This window comes from Drosophila innubila (assembly GCF_004354385.1).
Source record: "Drosophila innubila isolate TH190305 chromosome 2L unlocalized genomic scaffold, UK_Dinn_1.0 4_B_2L, whole genome shotgun sequence".
In the NCBI taxonomy this organism is placed as follows: Eukaryota; Metazoa; Arthropoda; class Insecta; order Diptera; family Drosophilidae; genus Drosophila; species Drosophila innubila.
This window is the reverse complement of record NW_022995372.1, coordinates 22,252,060-22,269,124: the sequence shown is the minus strand read 5'-3', so window position 1 is coordinate 22,269,124 and position 17,065 is coordinate 22,252,060. Positions and strand designations below refer to the sequence as shown.

General features: G+C 39.7%; 4 protein-coding genes across 8 annotated transcripts; 2 read left to right on the top strand and 2 right to left on the bottom strand.

The window, feature by feature from the left end:
* Positions 1-3,205: 3,205 nt before the first annotated feature.
* On the bottom strand, positions 3,206-4,995 carry LOC117780356 (endonuclease III-like protein 1). 2 transcript variants are annotated; one of them, XM_034616850.1, is made up of 4 exons: positions 4,823-4,995; positions 4,375-4,764; positions 4,147-4,317; positions 3,206-4,088 (listed from the first exon to the last, which is right to left on the bottom strand). In XM_034616850.1, exons 1-4 carry the CDS (start codon positions 4,988-4,990, stop codon positions 3,690-3,692), a joined length of 1,128 nt encoding a protein of 375 aa, XP_034472741.1. In that variant the 5' UTR covers positions 4,991-4,995; the 3' UTR covers positions 3,206-3,689. The 2 variants fall into 2 exon arrangements, with proteins under 2 accessions (XP_034472741.1, XP_034472742.1); XM_034616851.1 differs by lacking the exon at positions 4,823-4,995 and having other exon boundaries at positions 4,375-4,778.
* Positions 4,996-5,571: 576 nt separating this feature from the next.
* On the top strand, positions 5,572-13,207 carry LOC117780355 (E3 ubiquitin-protein ligase MIB2). Of its 3 annotated transcripts, none has more exons than XM_034616847.1 (7): positions 5,572-5,707; positions 7,197-7,293; positions 8,693-8,860; positions 8,927-9,593; positions 9,651-9,813; positions 10,289-12,062; positions 12,496-13,207. In XM_034616847.1, exons 1-7 carry the CDS (start codon positions 5,672-5,674, stop codon positions 12,852-12,854), a joined length of 3,264 nt encoding a protein of 1,087 aa, XP_034472738.1. In that variant the 5' UTR covers positions 5,572-5,671; the 3' UTR covers positions 12,855-13,207. The 3 variants fall into 3 exon arrangements, with proteins under 3 accessions (XP_034472738.1, XP_034472740.1, XP_034472739.1); XM_034616849.1 differs by having other exon boundaries at positions 5,631-6,051; XM_034616848.1 differs by lacking the exon at positions 5,572-5,707 and adding an exon at positions 7,097-7,114.
* A 637-nt stretch (positions 13,208-13,844) lies between these two features.
* On the top strand, positions 13,845-15,516 carry LOC117780077 (protein catecholamines up). Its single transcript, XM_034616472.1, has 2 exons — positions 13,845-14,264; positions 14,325-15,516. The coding sequence occupies exons 1-2, from the start codon at positions 13,940-13,942 to the stop codon at positions 15,284-15,286; spliced, it is 1,287 nt and encodes a 428-aa protein (XP_034472363.1). The 5' UTR covers positions 13,845-13,939; the 3' UTR covers positions 15,287-15,516.
* On the bottom strand, positions 15,402-17,045 carry LOC117780078 (tetratricopeptide repeat protein 19 homolog, mitochondrial). 2 transcript variants are annotated; one of them, XM_034616474.1, is made up of 3 exons: positions 16,094-17,030; positions 15,863-16,010; positions 15,402-15,805 (listed from the first exon to the last, which is right to left on the bottom strand). In XM_034616474.1, exons 1-3 carry the CDS (start codon positions 16,810-16,812, stop codon positions 15,554-15,556), a joined length of 1,119 nt encoding a protein of 372 aa, XP_034472365.1. In that variant the 5' UTR covers positions 16,813-17,030; the 3' UTR covers positions 15,402-15,553. The 2 variants fall into 2 exon arrangements, with proteins under 2 accessions (XP_034472365.1, XP_034472366.1); XM_034616475.1 differs by lacking the exon at positions 15,402-15,805 and having other exon boundaries at positions 15,878-16,010; positions 16,085-17,045.
* Positions 17,046-17,065: the final 20 nt, after the last annotated feature.

The following is a 17,065-nucleotide window of genomic DNA, read 5'->3' as shown; positions in this document are numbered from 1 at the left end:
GTTGTTGCTGTTTTTGTGGCTTCGCGCTTCTCGCCCCGCTGTGTCAAGGCTCACATTCAGCACAACTTACGCTACTGATGGCGTTGATGATGGCAAAAGGGCAACAACAGCAGTAGCAGCAGCAACAACAACGACAATAACAACAACAATAACTGAAACGTCGACAACAAAAAGTGTGCTGTGTGCGCGCGAGGATAACGACACGAAGAGTACGACAAAAGTAGAGTGGGAGAGAGAATTTGTGTGTTTGTGTGTGTGCGACTAATTGGGTGAGAGAGAATGTGGGTGCTCAAATTGGTTTCGTGCTGTCGTGTGACGCGTGCGGAGGCGTGTAAGCTCTCTATGTTTGTGTGTGTGTGTGTGTGCCTGCACATTGTTGTTGTTGCCTGGCATGAATGCTTGATGCGTGACGGCAGCGGCCGCCAGTTGTTGCCAGCAATTGGAACGAACGCAGGACCCACCGGACAGACATGGTACACAACACAAAACACATAAAAAAAAAAAAAAAATACAAAAAGCGAAAAAAAAGAAAAATACAATTTACGTCGTGTGGATGTGGATTTTATTTGTGCGTCTTTTTTTTCACAAGTTTACTTTTGTTGTTTTGTGCTCAGTGCTTGGGATTTGCACGCTCGTGCAAGGACTCGACACCTACATGTATATGTACGTACCTCCCTCACACATACCTTGCTGCTTATACACATTGCCATTGCCTGTTTATGTCATTTTGTTTATGCTGCCCGCACGACGCGAACTGCACCATTTTTAAGCGACCCGTTTTAGTTTTTTCCATACATTCACATACAGTGGCTCACAGCATACTTGATTTTGACTACGATTTTACCTATATCTTGTTTTTATTGCTTATTCAGATATAACACAACATAAACCAAATACAATATTTATTTAAATATTATTTATATCTCTTTCCCATTAAAAAATAAATTCATTAAGATTTCTTATATGTAAGAGTAGTGGGCAAATATGCCGAGCGCCACTGTACAAATTTGGTGTGGGCGGAGGCGGGTGTGGGATGCGCCATGTGGAATGTGGGCTGTCGCCATCGCCGTCATCGTCTCCACCCTTTTTCCCCGTTCCCCGCTAGTGTTTTGCGGCTGACTAAGTTGAGTTCGTTGGGTAACATCTGTATCTAGGCATCCCTATACCATCCAGTTTTGCATAAAATTCAAATTCTACAATTCTGACAAATTCCCCTTATTTTTTGCTTACATTCGTGGATTTGCATAGATCAGCGGACATATCGAAAATTATTTAAGTCTGCAACCAGCAAAAGAAGTTCATATATTTTCTTTAGTTATCTTTTACTTGACATAAGATTGTTCATGCTTATTTGAAGAACATTAAGCGGAATTGCACTTCACATTGGAAAATTTTGGTTTACTAGAGCTTTCAAATTTTAAGATGTTTTATGAAAATAAAATTGTTGCTTGTTGAATCGAACTATTTCTATTACTGATCAGACTTGTCGTAACTAGTTCGTTTATATTTAAGCCTTAGTCCCTCGTTAAAAACTTTTAGAGTAAAATACAATAGATAATGTGAAGCTAAAAGGTTTATGACGGGTTCTCCCACAATTCTTAAATGTAAAACTAAAATATGAAAAAGGGTTGTAGTGAATTTTTGAAATAACTTGTAAATTATAAAACCAGTTCACAACACTGGCTGAGAGTAGAAAAGTACATGCATGTAATGTGTGTGTTGTTGGGTGCTGGGCTTAAATCAAAAACCCCATAATTCGCCACAGGATGTCTGTTCCACTTCAAGCAAACTTTGCTACTGTTGGTAAATGTGTGTGGGGACTGTGTGGGTGGGCTGATAAGGACGACAAGTGGTAAGTGGGAAGAGAACAAGAGGGCGGTGAGTGTGGGGGGAGTAACATATCGCGCTACGCTCACTTGACGCATTTGGAGTCCCACTTGACTGTGCGACTGCGACTTGACTAACGGCAGGGAGTTTGGTTATCCTTATGACACACACACACACATACACATAGGCACACAAACATACAGACAAAACATTTTCGCATGACTCCGAGTGCTTGTGCCAACAGATGGACGTTATCCTTGTTGTTGTTGTTATTATTGTTGTTGCTGTCGCACGCTTAAGTAGTATAGTCTTCCGTCGCACACACACACACACACACACAGACACACAAGCTACCCAACCATGCAACGGCGCCGACAACACACACACACACACACTTTCCGGATGGTGATGGGGTGATGGGGGAGGCGAGGGCACGTAAACAGCGTTGAATTACAGCCTGACAAACGGGGCGTTGAAGTCTCGAACTTAAAAGTTATGTCTGTGTGGGTGGTTTCTCTGCTTCTGCCTCCGCCTCTGTCTGGTGGAGATGGGGGCGTCGCACGTCTGAACCCCGCCTCTGCATCATTTATAAGCCATGCTAGGCCACAGATTGTCTCGACACCGTTCGCCAGTTCCCCTCCCCACCGCATTCCAGTTTCCCTCCCCACCGCATCCCAGTTCCAGTTTCAGTCCTCGACCCAAAACCTTTACCCACTCCAATCCTACGAAGCGCGCACGCAACGAAGCTGATGATGAGTGCACGCCAACCAAACTTTGATGACAGCGAGGGAAGGCGGGGAGTCAGGAAGGGGGCTTAAGGTGTCACGTGCGCCGGTCTCGTTGTTACTATTGTTGTTGTTGTTGCTGTTGCTTTTTGTGCACATAATTTATGTGCCCAAGTTGAAATGAAGAGCAATTTATTGAATAATACTTTCACATGAGGTCAATACACAGCGATAGAGCGAAAAGATGAGCAAGGATTAAACCCCCCCAGAACTTTGACCGCAGATTGAAACTCAACAGCATCGTACATGTCCATTGCTATAAGACATTCGAATGAATATATAGCTACATATCAAATCAAACTTGGAGTCCCAGTTAATGGGAGCTATTAAGGGAAGTCATATCTCAAATTTTTAATCTCTAGTCAGTACACTTTCTGAGTTTACTAAGAAGTGTTATAAGTTCTTCAAATCGCTAAAATTTTATTTGTAAGGCAAGATATAAAATTTATGCCTTTATCATTTCTGGATCACGTATTATGAAAATAAACCAGGGACCTTAGCTGCTATAAGTTTAAAAATATATATTGTGTTGTAATACTTCTGATCTATTTTATTCCTCAGAATAGAACACTTTTATTTTAAGAAATATATAATTTAAAATTTTTTTATAAATTCATAATGAATTTACATATTTTATTGAAAAAAACTCAAGTTCCTTCAAGTAAAACACTTGAGATCCAAGGAGCACTTAAATTATTTGGGGATCTTATATCTTAATAATTACAGATTAATATGAAAATATAATGAACAATATTAAATCGCTTAAGTCCCTAAATTCAGTAAGCAAAAGTTTGCATATTATTTTAAATTAATTATTAATTAAATAATGTTATATAACTCCGTGAAATTGTATTTTAATTTGAAGAACTGAGAAGTATGGCTTAACTCCTTAAAATAACTTCAAATCATAACAAACAAAAGTGAAAAAAAAATTAAAAATTGTGAATTCCTTAAATACTTAAATTTAGGTAACAACAGGATGCCTCCTTTCATTTTAACATCATAAGCTATTTCTTGATAATAACAAATTTACAACCTAACTTCTAATTCGATTTAGGATATTGGTGAATCAATCATTTAGGATTTCTTGGAAGCTGTTGATGCCGGACAGATGTGTTTATTGAGACATTCGCCACAATTGGGTCGAAGAGGCGTGCAAATGGTCTGTCCAAATCCGACAAATAGATGATTAACCTCTGCCCAAAGATGTTTTGGTAACCAGCTTTCCAGCTGAATGCGCGTTTGCTCCGGTTCCTTGGTGGGTTGCTTAAGCCAAGCCAAACGATTGGCAATGCGATGAACATGGGTATCGACTCCAATGCCGGTCACTTTATTCCAAGCCGTTGCCATGCAAATGTGTCCCATTTTGGGACCAACTCCGGGAAGCTTCAATAATTCCTGTATGTTGTCTGGAATATCCGCATTGTATTTGTCAATCAGGATTTGCGAGGTTTGTTTCAGATACTTGGCCTTGTTCTAGAGAAAAGGGAGTATTACAAATTTTAATAAATAAGGTAAATCTTGAAAATCTAACCTTGTAGAAAGACACAGGATGAAGCAGCTTTTCCAAGTCGCCAATGGGCATATCCTTTACACTGCCGGGTGTTAATGATATCGTCTTTAAACGGTTCATTGCCTCGAACGTGGTTTCATCTTTAGTTTGACTGGACAACATAAGTGCCACCAATTTGTGGAATCTTTGTGTCTATGAGACGTTAGTTAAATAAGTAAATTGTTATGCTATTATTCTCACATTTCTTACCTTTTCATCAGCATCTTTATCGGCACATTGATGACATCCCAGAGAGTCCACTGGGGCGGGTTTTTCCGCACGCATTAAACGCACATTTTCCAACTGTTGCCACCAATTTGCATTGGGACTTTCAACCTCCATTTTAACTGAAGTAAGGCTAATTCTTTTATCTTCAAGGAGCGAAGATTCTGGCACTACTTCACATTTTATAATTGTCGCTGAACAGATTTTAATCTCTGTGGATTTTAAATCTTTATCTGCATTATCTTTTTTAACAATTTGACGAGCTTTTTTGTCGGTCATTTTTATTTTGATTCCGGCATTGTTCACCTGACGTTGACTACGTGTTTGCACAGGTGAAAAGTAGCGTGGAACAGATCCTGGCAAATCCTCAATGTCCTATCAAGAAATATCTTAATTTCAAATAAAAAATAATTTAATTTATACGCTTTCTTACCAAGAGCCTTGTATCTTGTTTCGTTATTATAGCTTTTGGCTTAACGACTTTATTCTGCTTAGCCAATTTACTGGACAAAGTTAGCTTAGTTTGTTTGGATATAGACGCCATTGCTCTAATACAAATATTGTGTAAATGTTGCATATAATTTATATTTATTTTAAGCATAAACAACTTTTGTTTTTACTGCGATGCCGTCTTGCAGCACTGTTGCCAACTTATCTATTTCATAGCTAGATCTGGCTATTTTCATAGTTCGTTTGCTAGAAAAATTTCAAAATTGTTATAAGGTGGAAATCTAGCTATTTCAAATATATATTCAGCTTAGTTTTGCCATAAATATTTTAGGTAAAACTGTGCAAAAGTCCCACAACAACAAATTTAACAGAAACAGGTATTGTTCCCCAGTCCAAAGGTTGCCACCCTGCTAAGCTTCCCGATCTGGCAGCTTGTATCATATTAATCAAATTGCAAATGAGCGCAGATAAAAATTTTTTAGTTTTTCAGCAATAATTGACTCTTGGCCGGTGCTAGGAAAGTTGGCTAGTACTTTAGCTATTTTTCGGAAACAGCTATTTATTTATCTAAAAAGCTGGCGGCAGTACTGCGATGTCGGCTTGCAGTGTGACCATATGCGATAAACAGCTGTTTTTGTTATTCGGCAAGTGAATTCGTCAAGTGAGGAGTCGCTTGTTAAGTGAGGAGCATATTGTATTAGTATTTTTAGGGCATATTTTTGCAATATGTTAGCTTTCCTAGCATTGCAAAGTGCTGTCACACTGTCTTCATAAAAATTAAAGTAAAAAATTTTATAAAAGTTAAAATTTTGGCAAACAAAAATAAGTGAAAATGCATTGCTCGTCGAAACAAAAACAGGAAAACGGGGTGTGTTGAATTACAAAATTAACGTTGATGCACATAAAAACGCAGTATGAACCATTCTAGCCCAATTTGTGAATGATTTCAATTGTGTATATATAACACGACAAATGAAAAAACTTTATTTATCAATTACAAATTAATTAAGTAAATGCAAAAGACAAATGCATTACTGATAAAACACAAAATAGGTTTTAGATTTTAAGTGAACAAAGCGACAACTGGGATTAGCATTGAGAATTTCATACAGATATTTGCACACAAGCATACGGGCACACACAGATACGCACACAAACACACACACACACACACACATTTGTTACATTTGACGGAAGCGTAAAATTTCATTGGTAAGTTGTGCCCCCTATCAAAACAAATAAACAAATTGTTAAATTCACCTAATAATATGTTGTTGTAGTTCAGTGCAAAGTGGCTGTTTTTCGTAATGTATAACAAAGTGTATATATTGGCATATATGTGTACATCTGTAGGGTATACATATGTATCCATATGTCTTATCTCATGCGTCATTTTCTTACATGCCGCTGTTGTTCCTGCCACAGCTGCAGTTACATACATAAATTTATGTACTTTGTTGTGTCTGATAGTGATAAACCAACGGAGTCTGATGTGAGACCACTTTAAGCTCTTATTTCCTAGAAAGTGATTAATCATAAAACAATGTCTGAATCATACTACAACTAACCACCCAACTTGGGTTTATTTTGGGGAATTTTAAACTGTCCATTTGGCACCTGTTAGAGATGGCACATTTCATACACGACAAACACGAATTAAGCTTGGGGAAAAACATAAAAATATTTGCGATGCTTTTTATTTAATATATACAGTTGGTCAAGTATTTGTTATCATAAAATGAAAGGGTTCACATATTTTATGTAAAAAAAAAAAAATTCTATTCTGGGTTTTTCTTTTTTTTATAGCTTTTAAAACAATTTTAAAAATGAAGTAATAACAATCAAAGGATAGAATTAATTTTAAAAATTACAAACAAATATTTGCACCTTTTTTCTATTTTATATTGAAAAAAAATTATCTTATAGGTTTTTTGTTATTTTATTAAACTCGTAGTTACTTTTGGTTCTGATAACAAGTTAAAACAAAAATAAATAATGCGACTTTACAAGCTTAACTATTTTTACAAAAAATTATAAATATGTGCATTTATTTCCTTGTCAACAAAATTACTCGAATAACTGTATGTGTTATTTAAAGTATTTTTATATTCAAAAAAATATATTCTAAATTTATATTTTCATAGGTGCTTCAGTTCCATATCTAGATACATATATGCATATTTCCAGTTGGACATGCGCTGATATTGTCGTTGACCCAAATATTTATGTACTATATGCCACCCATCTCCCCACTTCCCCCTCCCCTTCGTAAATGGTATTTGACACACATTTCAATTGTTATCATAGTTTATCAATAATATGTATATTAAAATTGGATAATTATTTGTATATTACAGGCGACAGAAACGCAACAAGAAAACGCTGGAATGCGTGCCTCCATTCCGCCGGGCGTACGTGTTGTACGCGGTCCAAATTGGATATGGTCGAATCAAGGTAAAAGAAACAGGCAACACTTTGTTTACCCCATTTGAGGAATTAACTCTAGCTATAACAATTTGTTTATACACATGTGTGTATGCATACATATACTTATCTGCATATATGTATATTTTACACATGGCAAACGATCCGCACTTTTGGCTGCTAGTGAATGTAAAGAGGACGGTGCTATTTTTAGCAACACTCAACAGCGGAATGCCTTCCCAAACGGCTCTTCATTTGGCGCTGCCGCTTTAAACACATTATAACGTTGGGCAGGGGTAGGGGTTTGCTATATACTATAAGCAGGGGCACAACACACATGTGACTCTCCTTCTCTCTCTCTTTTCACATTGTTTTTACTCCGCCTCATCATAAAAACGAAGTCTTCGTTGGCGTTTGGGGCGCGTGCCATTTGAAAAGATCCCGTATTTTTAGAATTAGGGGGAGCTGGCCAGGATTGCAGCTGCTGTTCCATGGAGGGAGTACTATAAATAGCCCTTAACAGTTTATCTAGTGTCTCAAGTACTTCACTATTCCAGGCTATTAGAGTTTACAGTTTGTTGGGGATCTGATTCTTCTTCTTCATCCGCTCCTTTTTCTTTATCTTCCTCCTCCTTTCCTTTTATATTTATTTCTTTTCCTCCTTCTACTCTCTGTTTTTTTCCTCTTAGTATTCTCCACTCCTCCTTTCCTCTTTTTTTTTTGTCTCTTTTTCCACTCTATCTGTTTTCTTCTCCTTCTCTCTATTCTCATTTTCTCTCTCTTGCTGATTGTCTTTATTCCTCGCTCCCTATTCTATTCTGTCGTCTTTCTCCTCTCAATACCTCTTCATCTCCCCCTCTTTGAATCGTTATCATATTAATTTTGAACAACAATTGTTAACTTAACAATAACATTAGGATCATAGCCTTAGCCAACATTAATCTTAAGCATTCTCATCACTCTTTGTTTATTTGGCCTTTGAGTCGTTAACATCCACTGTTAACTCAACATTAACAGCGTCACATTAACATTTCAGGCCATATCCTAACCTAATATAAATCATTATATGCCTTGACTAACAGGGCGCGAGGGGAAATTAAACAGATGTGTGTTTTAATTTCAAGTACAGCTGCAGTAAGGACAGAGAGTGGAGGAGGAATTCAATAGAATTTATTTACATACATACATATTTCTTTGTGCACGAGAATTGTTTGGTGATGTGTGGCAAGAGGCAGCCCCGTGTTGCAACCGGATGGAGCACACGAAACATTTCCTTTGGGGAGAAAACACAAACGATTTTTGTGGGGTGCGAAGTCTTTATCTCTGTAGTCTATAAATAGAACTCAAGCTGTCTGGGAAAAGAGAGGGCAACTTTAAAAGAAACGTTTCTGACTTTTTAAAAAATCTCAATTCATTTTCCATGCAACAGACGACGGGGAAGGTCACGTTGGTACCGTTTGCGAAATAGGACGTTGCGGATCGACACACTCACCCGAGAATACGGTTGTGGTCAATTGGGATTCAGGTCATCGCACCAACTACAGAGTTGGCTATCAAAATCAGTATGATCTAATAATTGTGGACAATGCCCAAGTTGGTAAGTATAATTGGGATATTCTTAATTCCTTTCATTAACTAATGACTCTTCTTTTTAATTATCTAGGTGTTCGTCACTCGAATGTCGTGTGTGATGGCTGCTCAAAGGGAATAGCTGGCATTGTATTTAAGTGCGCCCAGTGCACAAATTATCATTTGTGTGCCTTTTGTTACGGCGCAAATCTTCACGATTTGGAGCACTCATTTGTAAGATATACAACGCCCACATCCTTGGGAGTGCGAGTGCCACCACGAAAAGGTTCACAGCGTATACAATTGCGAGGCATCTTTGTGGGCTCAAAGGTTGTGCGTGGTCCCGACTGGGAGTGGAACGACCAGGACGGCGGTGAGGGTAAAACCGGGCGTGTTATGGAAATTCGTGGCTGGGACAATGAATCTTGTCGCAGTGTAGCCAACGTCTCTTGGGTAACCGGATCAACGAACGTCTATCGCCTTGGCCACAAGGGCAACGTCGACCTTAAATATATAGCAGCTACTTGCGGTGGTTATTACTACAAGGATCACATGCCTGTCTTGGGTCAACCGGAGGAACAGCAACCGATCGTGGCTATGGTTAAGCCCACCTTCTCTGTCGGTGATCGGGTTAAAGTCTGCTTAGAGGTAGATGCACTGATGAAGCTACAACAGGGACATGGTGGCTGGAATCCTCGCATGGTCGAGCATCTCGCCAAATTGGGCACCGTGCATCGCATCACCGAAAAGGGTGATATACGGTATGTAAGCCAGGATACTCAATTTAAGATCATTTATAAAATAATTCCACTTTGCAGTGTTCAGTACGAAAATTGTCCCAATCGTTGGACGTTTCATCCCGCCGCTCTTGTTAAAGTTGTATCGTTCCGTGTGGGCGACTTGGTCACAATTATCAATGATGCACATAAGGTCCAGCAGTTGCAGAAGGGACACGGCGAATGGATTGACATAATGCGCTATGTAAGTAGTTCTCAGACTCCTTTAATTCTGCTTTGCACCTTCCGAATATTTTTGTAAGAATTACAAAATCAAAATTAATTTTAGTAAAAAAAAATTAAGAGGTAAATATAAAGCAGAAAATTAACCAAAAACTAGCATTTGAGTTAAATTTTAATTTAGAAACAAGTGTTTGGAAAAAAAATGGGGATAAGAAAGATTCGAAATTAAAAATATTTTAATGAAAATCATCGGGCTTTTAGAAATTATTCAATATTTATACTAATAAAAATTGCATGTTTCAAATAAAATATTGTGAAATTTGAACTTTTATAAAACGTACGTATTTAAAAACAAATTTTGATTTCGGACTTTTGTCTACCCAATTAATTTCTCACTATTCATTTTGTTTCCCTCAATTTTAATATTCTTAATATTATTTCTAAAATTTCCTATATGGAATCTTTACACTCAACTAAACTCTTATGTTCTTTCCTAGGCGTTGGGCAAGCTCTGCAAGGTGGTGAAGGTGTACTCCGATGGAGATTTGCGCATACAGCAATTGCATGATGGCTTCGAATGGACTTTAAATCCGAAATGTGTCAAACTGGAGCGTTCACCATTGGCGACTGCAGCGGAACGTTCCAATAGCATGATGGACTTGAGTCATCGTCGCACGGATCATGTGATGACGCCACTATCGGGTCTCTCTGGCAGCTCGGTGGCCGATAAATTGGTTCGTGAGGCAGCCCAGGGTCATTTAGACTTTGTGAAACAATATCTGGACGTGAATCCTAGTCAGGTGGATGTGATGAGCGGCGGCAAGGCATGCATACAGGTGGCCTCACATCAGGGCTACGTGGAGCTGGTTACTTACCTCATTTCGAAGGGCGCCAATGTCAATGTTGTGGACAAGGAGGGCGACTCGGCGTTACACTACGCGGCATTTGGCAATCAACCAGAAACGATGCGTGTGCTGCTGGAGCATGGCGCCGAGGTGAACTTCCTCAACTCCAGCCACTGTTCGGCCTTGCACATCTGTGCGCACAAAAAGACGCCACACTGTGTACGTGAACTTCTCCAGCACAATGCCAATGTGAATATCCAGGATTCGTATGGAGACACCGCACTGCACGATGCCATAGGCAAGGAGAATACCGAAGTCGTGGAGCTGCTCTGCAATGCACCAAATTTAGATTTTACGGTGAAGAACAATCGTGGCTTCAATGTGCTTCATCATGCGGCACTTAAGGGCAACGTTGTGGCCGCTCGTCGCATCCTCCAGCTGTCACGTCAATTGGTCAATGTAAGAAAGGACGATGGATTTGCAGCGCTGCATTTGGCGGCACTCAATGGGCATGCACAGGTTGTGGAAACACTGGTAACCGAGGGACAAGCGGAGCTGGACATACGTAACAATAGGCGTCAAACGCCGTTCCTTTTGGCTGTCTCGCAGGGACATGCGGGTGTCATTGAACGTCTCGTCAAGCTGTCGTGTGACATAAATGCCAAGGATGAGGATGGCGACAATGCTATGCACTTGTGTGTCATTAAGAAAACCAATCTGCAGCAAGCAGCTGAACCGGCACAGGAAGACGCGCCCGAAATCCACAAGTTCTTTATTAGCCTGGCACAGACCAGTGTCCGCAACGAGGATCGATTAATGTACAGCATTCTAATCTATCTTTCGCGTCATGGCTGTCGTGTGGAGCTTAACAATGCCAATGCCAGTATTTTCGAATGGATTACAGATCGAAATATAAGGCAGTTGATCTTTGGCCAGCAAACAGCCGGCGGAACTGAGGAGTCATCCATAACAACAGCAACAACAACAACGGCACCGATTCCATTACAACGTAATATGCAAGCTCTGGACATCAACACATCGGATGATGCGGCCGCTGTTGTTGAAGTTGGTGAAGATGCTGTAGCAACGGCAGCGACATCTTCAACATCATTAGCACTACCACCGCCAGTTACGCAACCAAAGCCCAGCGAGGCGGCACCATCGCCGGGCAACAAGAAACTTAATTCGGATGCCACCACAAGTGTTTCACCTCAAGTGGCGCCACGCAAGAAAGCACCAAAGCCGCCAGTGCCAACCACAGCCACAGCGACATCAACAGCCACCACATGCAGTGCTGCCACAGTGGAAACAAATGCTTTGCCCCATGTTGCGATCGGTGCGGCAGCTGCTGCAGCATTGCCGGGTCTTATCTCTGGTCAACAGGAGTGCATCGTGTGCAACGAGCCGCTGCAACTGGTGCGCTTCGGTAAGCAACACAATAATTCAAAGTCAAGTTAAAGTCACAGTTAATTAACTAAAAGATATTCCGAATTAAAATTTATAGTAATAGCTGTCAAATTCAAGACTATCTCTCAGTTGAAATAAAACTGGACTATGACTATGATTTAGGGACCTAATTAATTAATTGAAAGATATTTTGGTGTAAAATGTATAGATTCTATTGCTATAAATAACTGTCAGTATACAGCAGTGTATGAAATCCAGCACGATAAAAAATCTAATTACTAGATTACAATTATAAAGCTATATATACTATATTCCGAATCTACTCTGAAAATAAGATCACCATTGGATAACTAATTTGGAAGTTATTCAAAAAAGAACTTTGCGCAATTTATGCTAATTTAATTTAAGTCAACTGTCGTTAAACTACTATTAACTATTGTATTTATTTATAGAACCCTGCCTGCATCAGATTGCCTGTGAGGAATGCAGCATTCGGATGAAGAAGTGTCTGCGCTGCGGAGTTGTGATTGAGAGACGTTTGGATGCCAGCGGTCGTCAGGTTGTTGGCCAACAGTTGTCCACCACATCATCGCCCAGTGACCAGGCTCGTTTGCCATCTGGCGATCTGTTGCGATATCTAGAGAACAAAGTTCAGGAGTTTGAGGAATCGCACTTTTGTGGCATTTGCATGGAACGCAAACGGGATGTAGCCTTCCTCTGTGGCCATGGCGCCTGCTCCCACTGTGCCGAGACGCTGCGCACTTGCCACATGTGCCGCAAGACGATACTAAAGAAAATTAATCTGTATTAAGCAGTGGGCAGTGATCTGGCAATTTGCAACCAAAGTGGCTTGTATATACTACATAATGATGAAAGTTATAATAGTTTTATCATCATATTTGAAAGTGTCGTGTCTGATACAACAAGCGAATATGGTTTTACTCCCTTTACAAACATATTATTTATTACACACCAACGAATTTTTCTGTTTTTGTAACGGTCTATCGATGGCATCATATACATACATAAAAAAAAATCAATTTTGCACTCACCATACCTATACAATTGTCTAGTTAATTAGCCTCGTTTAACGAACAACGAAAAAACTAACTAAATACGATTAGATGTTTAAAATTATAAGCATTTTAATTTAAAATATAAGAAGGGTGTATGAGTTTTTTTTTTGTATTTCAGCTGCGCCCAAAAAGGGCACTTGTGACGCCACCAGGATTATTGAAGCTTTATGCTCTATTTAGTATTTTTGCTGCCTTTCCAGGTCAATGGATACGTCTTTTTCAAAATTCCGTCGCTCTTTTGCCCTTTCAGCCCTGACTTTTTCTTTCTTTTTCATTAATGCCACTTGACCGTGAGCTATAAATATAAAAATTTTAACGAAGTTGAGAGCAGTTTCTAATTTTTATTTATTGAAGTCGAACGAGACGCTCGTTTCGCGGCGTCTTAAAAGACAAAGCGCTGCCACTTGGCCCAAATGTTAAATTCACCGACCGGCAATTTGAAACATATTGGGTCAATCGTCAAAATTGGTAACTTAAAATTTTTTCTACCTTTTTTCTTTTTAAAATTTCTTAATTTTGAGCTAAAATTTTCTGCATTTTTAAATATTTTTAAAAATTTAATTTCGAATTTTAAATTTTCTTAAAATTATTAATTTATTGCAAAGTTTATGGCATTTTCATATTTGCAATACCTAAATTTAAATTGATCACAAAATGGGCTTGAAGCCGAAACCCAAGCCTGCCAACCAGTTTTTTTGCGACATGATATAAAACAAGTTGGCAGCACTGACACTACGCGAACAAAAAGCTAAGAAAAACACACACGTCACAATAATTACAAAAAATAATATTCACGCGTTTTGAAGAAACAAAGCCAGCTATGTCTAAACAATTGGCTAATTTGCAGCCGTCAAAGTTTAAATTTTATCAGAAAGTTGCACTCGGCATTCTACTTACAGCCATAGTGCTATCCTTGCCGGAATTATGTCAGAGTCAAGGCAATCCCAGTTTTAAATACTCCCGCGAAGCAAATGAAAATTTCGATGCTAAGCAAGCACCGCCGGTAAATCACGATCACGATCATCATCATCATGACCATGATCACCACGATCATGATCACCATGGACACGACCACGGTCATGATCATCATGGACATAACGACCATTATGAACATCATCATCACGCAAAACCGGCGGCAAAATTGGGTAAGCTGCCGATAACGAACGACAAGTGCACATTGTTATTTTAATCTCGTTTTCCCACAGATATGAAGAGCATTTGGCTGCATTCGATGGGCTCCACATTGCTTATCAGTGCCGCTCCCTTTGTGCTGCTCTACATTATACCGCTCGACAACAGCGAAGCGATGAAACCAAGACTGAAAGTTTTGCTTGCCTTTGCATCCGGCGGACTGTTGGGTGATGCATTTCTGCACTTGATTCCACACGCCACACATCCACATAGCCATGGGGAGCATGGCCATGACCACGGTCATGACCACCATCATCATGATCATCATGGGGAGGGCGAGGGTCATGCCCACGCACATGATATGAGTGTTGGCCTTTGGGTTCTTGGTGGCATTGTTGCCTTTCTGTCTGTGGAGAAGCTGGTACGCATTCTGAAGGGCGGCGGCGGTGGACATGGTCACAGTCATGGCACACCGAAACCCAAGACAGCTGCCAAAGATAAGGAACCAGCATCTGGAGATAAGAAAAAAGCCTCAACAAAGCCAAGCAAGACAGTTGCCAAGAAAGAGGATGAAGAGGGTGAAGTGGAGATATCAGGCTATCTTAATTTGGCTGCAGACTTTGCACACAACTTTACCGATGGCCTAGCCATTGGTGCTTCCTATCTGGCTGGCAACAGCATTGGCATTGTAACCACAATAACCATACTGCTGCACGAAGTTCCGCATGAGATTGGTGATTTTGCCATCCTCATCAAATCTGGCTGCTCGCGTCGCAAGGCCATGTTGCTGCAGTTGGTGACAGCTTTAGGTGCCTTGGCTGGCACTGCATTGGCTCTCTTGGGTGCAGGAAGCAGCGATGGCAGCTCAGCACCATGGGTATTGCCTTTCACAGCCGGTGGCTTCATTTATATTGCCACGGTCAGTGTGCTGCCAGAGCTATTGGAAGAGTCGACGAAGCTCAAACAATCCTTGAAGGAAATTGTGGCGCTTCTTACTGGAGTGGCTTTGATGATTGTTATAGCCAAGTTTGAATAGTTGTATATCTATTTTCTATGTGTCCATCAAATAACTCAAACCTGAATTTAAAATCTGCTTAAAATTGTGAAATGAAATGAACCACTGTAACAAAATGTTAAAACACCTTTAAATATAAATTTGTACGGAGTTATTTAATAACGCTAAGCCAGGATCGACTAATTAATGTAATACAATTCTCTTCCAGAAAGTCTTCTGTGTATTTAATAAACAATTTAATTTATATGTTTAAGTTATATTCTGATAGTTCTCTGGCTTGGACCTTTGCTAGCCTTTCATGCTGGACTTAATCTCATTTAGACAATACTCGGCCTGCTCAATAGCATCGGCGTTCTCATGACTTTTACCCGTTTTCCAAGCAAGCTTGCAAAAGTTTTCGGCTTCTTTGAGAAGACCTTCTCGCAGATATACTAATCCCAGATTGGCCTGAATAATGCCCTCCTGTGTGACATCCTTGAGTTCCTTGGCAACTGCTAGAGCATGTAAAAGGGTTTCCTTTGCTTCCGCATAATTTTCAAGCTGTCAATTAAAATATAATAATATGTACAGAGTGGATTATGTTCATAATATACATACATTAACATAAGCCACGCTGATGTTATTCAAAATTGTTACTGAAGCATCGTTAAGGGTGCCATAAACACAAATAAGGATATCAAGGGCCTCTTTGAATAGATTCTTTGCCTCGTCGTATTTGCCTTGCTTCATTAGCAGCTGCCCAAACCTGAGGATTACAAAATCCATGTTAATTTATTCATATTAAGTTGCACTTCATAATTGACTGAAGCATGGAACAACCTTCAATACCAATTCTTTGTCAGGCCATATAGCTCCAGTATATCAGTGTCTTCGGGCGTACTCTTTACCAGTTTGCCCAGTCGATGCAGTGTCCATGTGAACCCTTGAAAGCTTTTCTCCAATTCACCTTGCAGCTGTGACATATGCGCTATTTTCGAACTTATGTGCAATATCTTGGGACTATCCTCTGTATGCCCATCCGACATCAATCTCCTCATTACGTCGACAAATAGTTTTTCTGCTTTCTTAAATTGCTCGCGTTCCATGGCCAAGTTGGCCATTAGATCGTACACATACGTAATACCCTTGGATGACTGCATATCTTGGGCCATACGAAGCGCCAGATGCAACATTTGCTCGGCCTTGTCATACTGATCATTTTGTATGCAGAGAATCGAGCGTTTTATAGTATTCACCAATTTTGATTCTGGTGTCTCTTCCTGGTCCTTGTCGCCGTTGCTGCCACCAAGAAAATTAAAGCTAAACGCAGCGGTGAACAGCAAACTTGGATGCGGAAGGGGCGAAGAGCGAGACGAGGAACGTTGTCGGTACTCATCTTCCTCTTTCTGCCTTTGATAAAGGCCACATAAGGATCGACATCCTTCCGAATTCAGTTTCAAGTTGTTTTGCACTCTGATTGAATAGTCATTCGAATTGACGTTCACACCGCGCGCACATCGCAGTCGTGCAAATATTTGTGTGAATTTACTAAAATTCTTTACTATCATTTTGTTGTAATCAATGCATTTTACAATAAACTTAACAAATTTTTGGATGCTTTTGTTGGTCAGGCTGTTCAATTACGAAATATGCGTCAATTCAGTGTTGTAAAGAGGCGGGTTCTATATAAAGTGTAGCCAAACAAATTAAGCAAACAAATTATAAAATTGTAATATAAAATTAAACATTGTTTATAATTTATGTACTTTCAATTCGAATTGGAGGTATTCCATTCAATTTAAGGACTGACAGCCTCGGCAT

Excerpts from the sequence above, each read along its gene's own strand:
- LOC117780078 (XM_034616474.1), bottom strand. The coding sequence starts at position 16,812 with ATGATAGTAAAGAATTTTAGTAAATTCACACAAATATTTGCACGACTG. Across the intron at positions 16,011-16,093 it reads TATGGCCTGACAAAGAATTG|GTTTGGGCAGCTGCTAATGA; the intron begins GTATTGAAGGTT and ends TGTAATCCTCAG. Across the intron at positions 15,806-15,862 it reads TCAGCGTGGCTTATGTTAAT|CTTGAAAATTATGCGGAAGC; the intron begins GTATGTATATTA and ends TTTAATTGACAG.
- LOC117780355 (XM_034616847.1), top strand. The coding sequence starts at position 5,672 with ATGCATTGCTCGTCGAAACAAAAACAGGAAAACGGG. Across the intron at positions 8,861-8,926 it reads TGTGGACAATGCCCAAGTTG|GTGTTCGTCACTCGAATGTC; the intron begins GTAAGTATAATT and ends TTAATTATCTAG. Across the intron at positions 12,063-12,495 it reads GCTGCAACTGGTGCGCTTCG|AACCCTGCCTGCATCAGATT; the intron begins GTAAGCAACACA and ends ATTTATTTATAG.
- LOC117780356 (XM_034616850.1), bottom strand. The coding sequence starts at position 4,990 with ATGCTTAAAATAAATATAAATTATATGCAACATTTACACAATATTTGT. Across the intron at positions 4,765-4,822 it reads AACAAGATACAAGGCTCTTG|GACATTGAGGATTTGCCAGG; the intron begins GTAAGAAAGCGT and ends ATTTCTTGATAG. Across the intron at positions 4,318-4,374 it reads ATAAAGATGCTGATGAAAAG|ACACAAAGATTCCACAAATT; the intron begins GTAAGAAATGTG and ends AACGTCTCATAG.
- LOC117780077 (XM_034616472.1), top strand. The coding sequence starts at position 13,940 with ATGTCTAAACAATTGGCTAATTTGCAGCCGTCAAAGTTTAAATTTTAT. Across the intron at positions 14,265-14,324 it reads AAAACCGGCGGCAAAATTGG|ATATGAAGAGCATTTGGCTG; the intron begins GTAAGCTGCCGA and ends GTTTTCCCACAG.